The sequence below is a fragment of the Budorcas taxicolor genome, chromosome 25, assembly GCF_023091745.1.
Source record: "Budorcas taxicolor isolate Tak-1 chromosome 25, Takin1.1, whole genome shotgun sequence".
Taxonomy (NCBI): Eukaryota; Metazoa; Chordata; class Mammalia; order Artiodactyla; family Bovidae; genus Budorcas; species Budorcas taxicolor.
In genome coordinates this window covers 44,620,566-44,630,868 of record NC_068934.1, presented here as the reverse complement: position 1 = coordinate 44,630,868, position 10,303 = coordinate 44,620,566, and the positions used below count along the sequence as shown (strand labels likewise).

At 56.4% G+C, this 10,303-nt stretch overlaps 2 protein-coding genes across 6 annotated transcripts; one reads left to right on the top strand and one right to left on the bottom strand.

Annotated features, from left to right (window-relative positions):
* Window positions 1–910: 910 nt before the first annotated feature.
* On the top strand, window positions 911–6,863 carry RNASEH2C (ribonuclease H2 subunit C). 2 transcript variants are annotated; one of them, XM_052661832.1, is made up of 4 exons: window positions 911–1,145; window positions 1,361–1,539; window positions 1,625–1,744; window positions 6,547–6,863. In XM_052661832.1, exons 1-4 carry the CDS (start codon window positions 974–976, stop codon window positions 6,685–6,687), a joined length of 612 nt encoding a protein of 203 aa, XP_052517792.1. In that variant the 5' UTR covers window positions 911–973; the 3' UTR covers window positions 6,688–6,863. The 2 variants fall into 2 exon arrangements, with proteins under 2 accessions (XP_052517792.1, XP_052517793.1); XM_052661833.1 differs by lacking the exon at window positions 6,547–6,863 and adding an exon at window positions 2,030–2,167.
* Window positions 2,204–9,925, bottom strand: KAT5 (lysine acetyltransferase 5). 4 transcript variants are annotated; one of them, XM_052661828.1, is made up of 14 exons: window positions 9,722–9,924; window positions 9,556–9,622; window positions 9,160–9,228; window positions 8,937–9,073; window positions 8,494–8,649; window positions 8,330–8,404; window positions 8,155–8,229; window positions 7,559–7,807; window positions 7,388–7,477; window positions 5,251–5,391; window positions 5,074–5,167; window positions 3,053–3,212; window positions 2,840–2,921; window positions 2,204–2,747 (listed from the first exon to the last, which is right to left on the bottom strand). In XM_052661828.1, the coding sequence occupies exons 1-14, from the start codon at window positions 9,731–9,733 to the stop codon at window positions 2,613–2,615; spliced, it is 1,542 nt and encodes a 513-aa protein (XP_052517788.1). In that variant the 5' UTR covers window positions 9,734–9,924; the 3' UTR covers window positions 2,204–2,612. The 4 variants fall into 4 exon arrangements, with proteins under 4 accessions (XP_052517788.1, XP_052517787.1, XP_052517791.1 ...); XM_052661827.1 differs by having other exon boundaries at window positions 9,556–9,925; XM_052661831.1 differs by lacking the exon at window positions 8,494–8,649 and having other exon boundaries at window positions 9,722–9,923.
* Window positions 9,926–10,303: the final 378 nt, after the last annotated feature.

Genomic DNA, 10,303 nt, shown 5'->3' with positions numbered 1-10,303 from the left:
TTATTTGTGTTTTGGACAATATTTGTGTTTTTGTCAGTGTTCAGGTGAGTATGGAATGATCTTGCTTTTGTTTTCATAACTCACATCACAGAGTGACCTCCTCAGATATTCTATGAAATTGTTCCTGTTCAACAGACCACCAAAGCCAGATCTTGGAAATCTAAGGATGTTTTTCTCTTTCTCAAATCTATAAATTAAACGCAATTTCAATCTTAATAACCAGTTTTGTAGGAGTTCGTTTTATGAGAGTACTTGTCAAAAATCTAAGTTGGGTATCCGGACACAGTAACATTAGAGAAGTGTTAGTAGCTCAGTTGGTAAAGAATCTGCCTGCAATGCAGGAGACCCGGGTTAGATCCCTGGGGCGGGAAGATCCCCTGGAGAAGGAAATGGCAACCCCCTCCAGTACTCTTGCCTGGAGAATTCCATGGACAGAGGAGCCTGGCGGGCCACAGTCCTTGGTATCGCAGAGTCGGACACGACTGTGCGACTAACTTTAAGAAATGAACAAGGAAAGAGTACTGTGACTGAAAAGAAAAGGCAGATACATTGAATATGTGACTAAAAAATAAATAAAAGTCTTCTCTGTAATAAAAATGACCAATATACAGGTTTGGAAGACAAACTCGGATAAAATATCTTCACATGTGAAGAAGGGCTGATATCCCTTCTTTGTGGTGTGTGTTACACCACAAACAAAGCACAACACTTTGTACTAATCAATGTAAAAAGCGTACTCTTAGATATCGTTTTAATTTTTTACAGTAAGAATGTATTTCGGGGGCGGGGGGTGGGCCGAGGAATTCAAGGAAAAAACCCTGGGACTGGAACGCCGGGAGGCAGGCTTGGAGAAGCGCCTCAGAGAAGAACTACGCTTCCCACGAGGCTCTGCGCCGACCGCCCCCGACAGGCTCCGCGCGCTTTGCGCGCCAGCTTTGGCCTCAGCCTGCGAGCTGCAGAGTAGTGACGGACTATGGAGAACAGCTACGAGGAGACCATCGACAAACGCCGCGTCCACCTGCGCCCTGATACACTGCGCGATCCCGCCCCCGCCTCGCTGCACCTTCTGCCCTGCGAGGTCCCGGTTAACCGGCCCACGCCGGTGGGGCGCTTCTTCACCCCAGCCATCCGCCTGGGTTCCGACGGTGAGCGCTCGCAGCCGGACTACGGCTCCCGGCGGCAGCCGGACTACGGCTCCCGGCGGCCCCCGCGCCGGCATCGCGCTCTCCTCCGCGAGGAACGCCGCCAGGCCTCCTGGGGATCGTGGTCCACCGGAGGCGGCGGGCGGACCGCCACCGGGCTTGCTCCCTTAGGCCTGGATCAGACCCTCAGAGGCCCTCCCTGCTTCTGCCTCCTCCAGGACTGGAAGCGTCGTTTCGGGGCCGTAGTCTACGTGGCGAGGAGGTGGTGGTGCCGCCCGGCTTCGTGGGGTATGTGATGACAGAAGAGAAGGCAGAAGTGTTGGTGGCGAAGCAGGATGACCACGAGCCAGAGGAGCAGGAACTGGAGGAACCCCCAGAGGCGCTGGAGCGGGACTGCGTGAGCACTGGGGGATAGGGTTGGAAGGGAGCCTGGGTGGGAACCGCAGCCCGGATGCTGAGCCAGGGCCCCTTCCCGTCCCCAGGACCGCTTTATGGGAGCCACAGCCAGCTTCAGCAGCTTCACCGTGTGGGGCCTGGAATCTATCCCTGGTCCGGATGCCAAACTGCGTGGGGCCCTAAGCTGGCCCAGCCTCGCTGCAGCGGTGAGTAGATGGATGGGCCCTCTCCCTCCCAGGCTTTATCTAACACCGACCCCCCCGCCCCCCCCTCCCCACCCCGGCCCCACCCCAGCCTGAGTGAATTTGGGGCTGGGGCGAACAATGGGGCAGATGGAGACCCAGTCTGACTGGAGGATTAGACTGGGTAGGGACAGCATGGCTTCCCCAGCACTCTTCTCTGGCCTTCTAGAAGGGCTATGATTCTGAATATCTGGGCCACCCAGTCACTATACTGCAGAAATCCAATAGTAGAGGTGATTCCTGTTGCAGATTCACGCACAGGTACCGGAAGACTGAGAACCAGAGCTTGACATTGAAAGCCACCGAACCCCTCACCCCAGTGTGAAGCCAGAGTCCTTCACCCAATAAAGGAGCTTTTCACAGAACCTGTGAGTTTGCCAACACTGCCCCTTCTCCCACAGAACCTTCCATAGCTTTGACCTCTAGGAACAATTTATTGCCAGGGGGCAATGGGGCAGAAGAGGCCATAATTTTGCAACCAGTACCCACCACACCCCAGCTCCTACTTTACAGAAGAAATTTGTACAGCCGTCAGTCCTCTGTACAAGGCACCCCACCCCCCATCTTACTATATACACAGCTGCCTGGCTCCCTCTGGTCCCTGGTTCACAGCAGGCCTGGGCCTGCAGCCAGCTGACCGTGGAGTTGCCATGAGCCCTGAGCTCGCCTTGGTGCTGGGCACCAGCTAGCCTTGACCAGGCCCGTCCTCTCCTTTTGGAGTGGTCCTCAGCCCTGTCTCCCTTGGTGTGCCTCTTGGAGACCCTGCTGGGGGCGAGATGGCTGCCAGCTTCAGTTCTGCTGCCTTTGCCGGCATTCCCCGGGCAGCGTCCGGTCACCACTTTCCCCTCTTGCTCCAGTCCTTGGGAGTGAAGTGCAGACACTTGGAGTCGATCCGAAGAAGCCGTTTGAGCATAGCCCGTTCGTGCCCATCCACGATGTCCTCCGACAGGGTGAGGATATACTGGCCCTGGACAGGAGATGGGGCCAGGCAGGTCAGCTCAGGCGGGCCTGTACTTGGGATCCCTGCACACACCTGTCTCCCCCTGCCTGCCTCCCTACCTTGTAGTAGTTGATGAGGTTGAGGTACTGTAGAGTGGATATGACATCCTCCTTCTTGATGCTGGTAATTTCACTGATCTCACTGTGGGAGGGCAAAGATCAGGTCCCCTGGGGGCCTCCATCTCTGCCCAGGCCCCAGTAGCCCAAGGAGTGAGAAAGCCCGGGAACAGAAGGTCATGCCATGCACCCCCGGGTAGGCAGGGCCAGGCTCACTTGATGGTGATCTGTGGCCTCTCCCCGCTCTCTGACTTCAACCCCATCAAGATCTCCAGGATGGTCTGGGACCAGTAGCTTCGGTAGGACAGGAGGCCAAGGTCCGAGAGGGGCTTCTCAGGGGTCCCCGTTTTCCCTTCCACTTTGGAGAGTTCATAGCCTAAAGCAATGGAGCAGGAGGAGGTGGATAAACGATCACAGTATTATGCCACTAGTGTCTTAAGAACGCAGGCGATCGGGCAGACTGCATGGCCCCGTCTTGGGCTGGCCACGTGGTGGTTCTGTGGTCTGGGTATGTGGCTTGTCTGTTCGGTGCCTTAGTTTGCTCTAAAGGACTAGCACGCCTACTCTTGAGCTGTGTGCTGAAGCTACAGTCAACCAGGAGCCCGCAAGGGCTTACAGGTGGGACAGGGAAGTGCAGAGAATGGCTTGTGGAAAGAAAGTGCCTCCAGTTTTCCTCGGTCCTACCACACTGGGTATGTGAGGAGAAAAGTGGGCCAGGCCCCACCTCTGGTCCAGGCCTGAGGATGCTCAGATTCTCAGTCACAACAGTCCCCCAGCTGTGAACAGAGAAGCATCAGCAGCTCTAAGACCAGGCTGGGTGGCTGGGAGGAATTAAGGGGAGTGATGCCAAAGCACTTCCCAGTCAGAGGAGGCCATTCCTTAGCGGTAACTGCCTTTGCCAGGGCGCTCTCCCTCCTAATTCTACTGCTCTGCCCTCCTACCCGGGTGACCACTGAGCAGGCAGTTCCTGGTTTGAGACCCTCAAGCCCTGCAAAACCCTGAGCAGTTTCACATCTGTTGGACAGAGTCATTTTTCCCATCAGGGCCCTGAGATGTCTCCACTATTTCTAGAAGCCCTTCTTCACGAGCCTTGTGTTGGAGCGTAGCCTTTCTGCTTTCCCCTTGATAACGTCTTTATTAGCCAGTCTGACCCTCTTGCCCAACCTCCTGTGACTTCCACCAAACAGCCTGGTGGGGAGGACAGAGAGGCCTCTGCTTTGGAGGCAGGAAGCAGGGAAGAGAGAAGGGGCACACTGGAGTTCTCACTCAGCTTTGCTGGGCAGGTGTGTGTGCAGAGTCCTGACCAATCAACTGGAGGCCACGCTTGCCTCCTTAGTGGCAGGGACTCCTGGCCCCTCCCAGTGAATACCCCCTGCCCCCAGGAGCTGCCTGAACTGGTGCTTCTGGTATCCTGTCTGCTCCTGCCAGGCACAATGAGCACCTCTCCTTGGTGGCCCCGCACACATCCCATCTCCACTGGGTCTGAGCTCTAAGGCTTAAGCTGAGTTTCCTAAGCATCCTCCTGCCCTGCCAGACAGAGGGCTTCCTGAAGATGTGACCCCATCTTGGCATCTTTCTACCAATAAAACTTCTCAAGGTGACCTGTGATCAAGTCAGGCCTCCACATCTTCATCAGGGAGCCAAGGCTCCCTCCTCATCTCCCAGGTCAGAGCTTGGTTATCCCAAGCGTGCAGTGAACAGTGAGGTGAACAGAATGAGGGGAGGAGGCTGGGCAGTGAAAGGGGCCTTGGAGGCCAATGCAGAGTTCACATTTGACAAAAGGGCAGAGGCCAGATCCCCTGTGAGTCATGTTGACGTGACATCCACTGTCTGCAAGGCTCAGGCGACAAGTGGAGAAATGAGCCACAGGTCCTTGCCCAGAAACGTGCACAACTGCACAGGCCCAGACAGCTGATCAAGAGTGGCTCACTCAGCTTCTGCCCATGGCCCTGGGCAGGGGCTGATGAGTCAGATTTGGGAACAGCTGAGTGGTGCTCAGCACCATGGCCAAGGAACTACGAGGGACTGAGAGCCTAGTGCAGATGAGCAGGGGAGTCACCGCAGAACGGAGAGAACCTTGGGAGGGGCCCACCTTTATTCCTGGCCAGTTCCCCCGGTGACTGGACTGCAAGGCCAGGGCTGGGAACACAGCAGCCCCGTCCGTCTGTGTGTGCAGCCCGGGGGCCTGGGCCTGCCTGCTCCCACCCCGGCCCCCGGCCAGCAGCGCAAGTACTCACTGAACTCGATCAGCAGCTTTCCATAGCCCCGGCGCTGGTAGGGGGGCAGGGTCAGGATGCAGGCCACGTTGTAGTCTTCCGTGGACTCCTTTTCCTGGAAAAGCCGGGCTGGAGTGAGTGTGAGGGGAGGGACCCAGCTCAGGGCAGGACTGAAGGACCACCTGCAGGAGTGCTCACCTTGGAGAAGTAGCCCACTATATGGAAGCCCTTGCAGTCGTACTCTGTCATGACGTAGAAGAGGAAAGGGTCTGTGTCATAGTACAGCGTCTTGTGATCGAGGAAACACTTAGCCAGAAGACACAGGTTTTGGGAGTAACTCTGCAAAAGACAAGGTCTGTCACCACCCCGGTGGCTCTCTTGGAGTGTGGCCGTCAGGCTGGGGTCAGCTTGGAGCTTCTTTCTCCCCCAGGCTGAAAGGGTTAAGCCTTCCTCCCTGGGGCCTGAACCCATCCATGGGCCAGGCTGTCCCCAGGCACGGGCCCTTCTTAGCATCCAGGAGTCCCTGTTCCAGCTGTGATGGTATTCAAGCACCAACCTCCAGGTGAGCTGGGCAGGTTTGCCCCTATTCCCCGTACCGCCACCTAACTGGCCTGGAAGGCTTCCACTGCCCTCTGCCACAGTTACCAGTCAACAAACTGATGAGTGCCCCCCAGGAAGACTGACCAAGGCTTATGAGAAAAGCTCTGCCTGTGTGACAGTCTCACGAGTCCAGCTGTCAAAAAGCCACAGTACTCTCTTGCCCAGTCACATGTCCTGAAAACACATCTGCTCGTCTACAACACGGGTGAAGAAGTCTGGGGTCTCTCAAGGGCTGCCCCAGTAAAATTCATCTTGCTACTATACTCCATGCTCACAACTCTACTGCATATCACCGGAGGCTTTTTAAGCACCTGCTAGGCTCAGAGAAGGCAATGGCACCCCACTCTAGTACTCTTGCCTGGAAAATCCCATGGACAGAGGAGCCTGGTGGGCTGCAGTCCATGGGGTCGCGGAGAGTCAGGCACGACTGAGCGACTTCACTTTCATTTTTATGCATTGGAGAAGGAAATGGCAACCCACTCCAGTGTTCTTGCCTGGAGAATCCCAGGGACGGGAGAGCCTGGTGGGCTGCCGTCTATGGGGTTGCACAGAGTTGGACACGACTGAAGTGACTTAGCAGCAGCAGCAGGAGGCATGGTCACTTGGATACCCAAGCCTGCACCTAACACAGTTAACGGTGGTTAAAGCAGCATCTTTCTCTTAAGCTCCCCCAGCACTCAAGCCAGAGTGCTCTCCTGCCAGTCAGTGATTGTCCTTCCCTCCCCACCCTCCAGGGCCCAGGGATGGAGGCCTTTCACTCTTAAAGGTCCTTGCAGGCTATTCCCTTCTTCCTCCTCACAGCCAGAATAAGGCAGGTGTGAAGCCCCAGACCTGTAATGCCCCTGCTTCCCAGCTGACCTCAGTCCCACCACCTGAACTCTCTCCTTGTAACAGAGCCTTCCTTCATCCTGTCTGCGCTCCAGCTGGAAGGACAGCTCTTCGATGCTCACTGTCTGCACAGGCACACCTCATTTTATTAGCTTTCACAGAGATTGCTTTTTTTTTAAACAAAGGTTTGTGGCAACCCTGCCTTGAGTTTATCAGTGCCATTTTCCCAACAGCATTTGCTCATGTCGCATCTTGTCACCTTTTCATAATTCTTGCAATATTCCAAACCTCTTCATTATTATTGTATTTGTTACAGTAATCAGTGGTTTTTGATGTTACCACTGTAATTTTTTTGATACTGTTATTGCACCCTTAATAGAGTATGGCACAACATAAATATAACTTTTATAGAGTTTGGGAAACCAGAAAAACTCTCGTGACTGCTTTATTTCAACGCTCACCTTGTCACAGTGGTCTAGAACTGAACCTGCAGGGTCTCTGGGCTCTGCCAGTACGTCCACTCCTGCCCTTCAGAACCCACTGCTGGGGATTCCTGTACCCACCCTACCCTTGTGTCAAGGTTCAGAGGTTACCTCCTCTTTGAAGCCTTGCTGATCACCCTGGGATCCTGACAGCCCACTTTTCTCATGAAACATACCACACTGGGATCCAAACTGCTACTGGCCTGTTTGTCTTCCCCTGTGAGCTCTCAGAGAACAGAGATTTTGTCAAATTCCTGGTCACTCTGTATCTACCAGCACCCGGCCTACGGCAAGAATGCAGTAAATGCGGTGAAGAGATCTGTCCCCTGTAATGGTCAGTGTCTTCCGGAACTGGAAGAAGCTACTCACTCAACTCCCCCAGACTCCCGGCACCAAAGCCTTCCCGCTGCCCCTCAGCCCCTGACCTTGTTCTTACGTCCGTCGATCTCAAAGAAGGAGATGGTGCCCTTGCGGTAGATCTCATTGCCGGGAGGATGTCGCAGGTCACACTTGGTCTGAGGAAGAGAGGAGAATCAGGCACAGGGGCGGAGGTGAGGGGGTGCTGCTAGGGGGGTGGCCCCTGGGACTCCCCATACCAAGTGACGCTGCAGACACTTGAGGCTTCGGCCATACTTGAGGCAGAACTCGCAGAGGTAGAGGACGGGCAGCGCGGTAAGCTCCTGAGGGTACGGGGAGAAGTACCAGGGCTTGAGGCGGTGCCGGCCCAGCTCGATGCACTCGATGTTCTTCATCCGGGTGACGATGTCGTCGTGGCTCCGGTCAGATACCAGGCTCCCAGTCATGCGAGGAGCGGACGGGATTCCATCTGAGCTGTCCTGGGAGTCCTGCCCAGGGCCCGTGAAAGATACCAGGTTACAGAAGACAACTCAAGCAGCACACTCTACAGCTCACAGCCCTTCCACAGGTTTCCTTGCCCAAACCTAACAGCGACCCTCCTAGGGGAGGTACTGCAATCCCCGCTTGCCAACTGAAGAAACCAAGACTTGGATGATTTTCACCTGGAAGGTGAAAAAGATCACCTAGTGCAGGATCTGAATCAGTTCCGCCTCACTCCTAATTCCAACACCCTTTCTGCCCAGTATCCCTTGTTCATTTTTAAAGTAGTCACTAAACCCCGTGCCCTCCTTATGTCCCCTTCGTTTCACCCACCTTCCCTCCTCCCCAGACCTACCTCATCAGTGCCCAAACAATTCGATTTCCGCTTCCGCCCGGGCTGAGCTGCCACTGCCCTCCGGGCTGATCCATTCTGCAAATGATAGTGGAGGGACAGAAAGAGTGGCTGTGAGGTGAGCCCAAAAGGGGCTATCAGAGGGTAGGAGGGCAGAAGAGATGGCTTGGGGACTCACCTGGGGGAAAACTGAGGCTGGGGCTGTCTCGCTGGGCACTGGAGTTGCTGGTGAAACCACCTCCACCTTCCGTTTCTGCAGAGAGAAACCAGGACAGGTGGGTCAGAAGGTAGAGAAGGCGGGACCTGAGAGGAAAGCAAGGTCCCTGGAATTGCTGAGGGTACCGTTGAGCGGTGGTTGGGCTGCAGGCAGGAGCTGGAGGAGAGCGGCTGGTCGGGCTCGCCACCGGGAATGGCCTCCCGCTCCTTGGGCAGGTTGAAGCGGAGTGTGATCTGAACCGGGATTGGCAAGGTCTTCCCGCTGGCCTGGGCGGAGGCCGGCTGTAGAGATAGGTCCAGGGTCTTCCTCTGGGGCTGGGATGGTGGTGGGATGGGGAAGGGGAGTAGGGCCCCCTCGGCATGGAGTGATCAAACCCCACCCTCTGCCCTCTCAAGGACACAGGTACAGTCACTGGACTCTGGAAGCTACATCTGCAGTCTGGGCCCCATCCTTTACAAGCTGAAGCCAGGGTGGGAGGGCACAGCCTCTCGCCCATCTGGGAGCCACTGAGGCCAAGAGATTTTAAAAGTAGGCAGGAGAGAAGAGGTGAAGCAGGGGACCTACTCACCACCTCTCTCTCTGGAGAGCCGGGTCGGGACCCAGGAAGTCCGTTCTTAGTGGGGGTCTTGGCCTCTTTCTTGGGGAACTGGATCTTCTTCAGGTCCAGCCGCTCGTGGGTCACCCATTCATCCAGGCGTTTGTTGACTGCAGCAGTGGGTATGGCTCAGGAAGGAGTGCCAGAGGCTGCCCCCCAACCCTCCAGCCCCACCTCATCCCGGCCCAGAACTCACAATCAATGTAATGGACATAGAAAAGCTTCCGGCCACTGATGTCCTTCACGCTTAGAATCTCAGCGAGTGCTGCGGGAACAGCAAAGGCAAGGGCCTTAGACTGGCCAGGCCATGAAGCTCCACCCTCCTACGACCTGAACTCCACCACCAGGCCCGAACCCTAAAGCCCCAGCACTTGGAACCGCTCTCACAAGCCCCGATTAGTCACCAAGTGCCATCCCCTCTTCAAGCCCTGCCCTGCCCAGCTCTAAAGGCTAAAAGCCACGCCCCTCCTGAGTATCTGCGCCCCGCCCGCTCCAGGATTCTAGAGGCCCCACCCCCTCCCCGGGGTTCGGTTGACTCTCCCCCCGCCCCTCGCCCTCAGGTTCCTTAGCCCCGCCCCCCGACGTCACTCACGCCACTCATCTTCGTTGTCCTGGTTCCGCCGCAGCACAGGCAGGCGGCAGCCCTCGATTATCTCCCCCTGGGGAGACAGCGCGGCGCCAGGGTCGGCTACTGGGGGGCCTCGGGCTCTACCCACCTCCCCTGGCTCCCTCCGCCCCGCCCCGGGCACCGGACTCACCACCTCCGCCATCTTCCCTCCCTCCACTGCCACTTCCGGCCCCTCTGGGAGCCGTCACTTCCGGGATTGAGCACGTTGTAGGCCCCGTCTTCCCCGAAGCGGCTTTACGAGTAGGTTCTTAGGAGACACCGCCGCCCAGCTTGCTGACGGAGCCGGCCAGTTTGGCTGGCGGGGGAATAGGGTGTTTTAAGGCTCAGGTCAGGTCCTGGATGGAATCCCCACAACGTGTGCAACGATTGGAGGAAAACTGAGTCCGTCACGTGACGCTCACCGGGTGCGACACCGGTCACGTGGGATTGGTGTGCGTGCCTAGCGGGCGGCCGCTTGGGCGTCTCCTAGTGGCGTCAAGGCTGCGTCACGGGGAGTGAACTGTGTGTGCTCGGCTGGGGGGTTGAGGGGCGGATTTCGAAAAGTGGGCACCAGGACCCCCGCAAGTTGTGGACTTTCCTAGGGTTGGGGGTCCACGGAAGAAGGTTTATAGGTTTGTTGTTTTGTATGTTAGGTTGCTAATTATATGAGGTGTTATTGTTCAGACGTCTAAGTCGTGTCGACTCTTTGTGACTCCCGTGAACTGCCAGGCTC

What these genes read in the sequence shown, in the direction of transcription:
- RNASEH2C (XM_052661832.1), top strand. Translation starts at nt 974, where the DNA reads ATGGAGAACAGCTACGAGGAGACCATCGACAAACGCCGCGTCCACCTG. An exon ending in CATCCGCCTGGGTTCCGACG is followed by an intron (nt 1,146 to 1,360) that starts GTGAGCGCTCGC and finishes TGCCTCCTCCAG; the next exon opens with GACTGGAAGCGTCGTTTCGG. An exon ending in AGGCGCTGGAGCGGGACTGC is followed by an intron (nt 1,540 to 1,624) that starts GTGAGCACTGGG and finishes TCCCGTCCCCAG; the next exon opens with GACCGCTTTATGGGAGCCAC.
- KAT5 (XM_052661827.1), bottom strand. Translation starts at nt 9,733, where the DNA reads ATGGCGGAGGTGGTGAGTCCGGTGCCCGGGGCGGGGCGGAGGGAGCCA. An exon ending in CTATGTCCATTACATTGATT is followed by an intron (nt 9,074 to 9,159) that starts GTGAGTTCTGGG and finishes CCACTGCTGCAG; the next exon opens with TCAACAAACGCCTGGATGAA. An exon ending in AAAGCTGCTGATCGAGTTCA is followed by an intron (nt 3,213 to 5,073) that starts GTGAGTACTTGC and finishes CCATTGCTTTAG; the next exon opens with GCTATGAACTCTCCAAAGTG.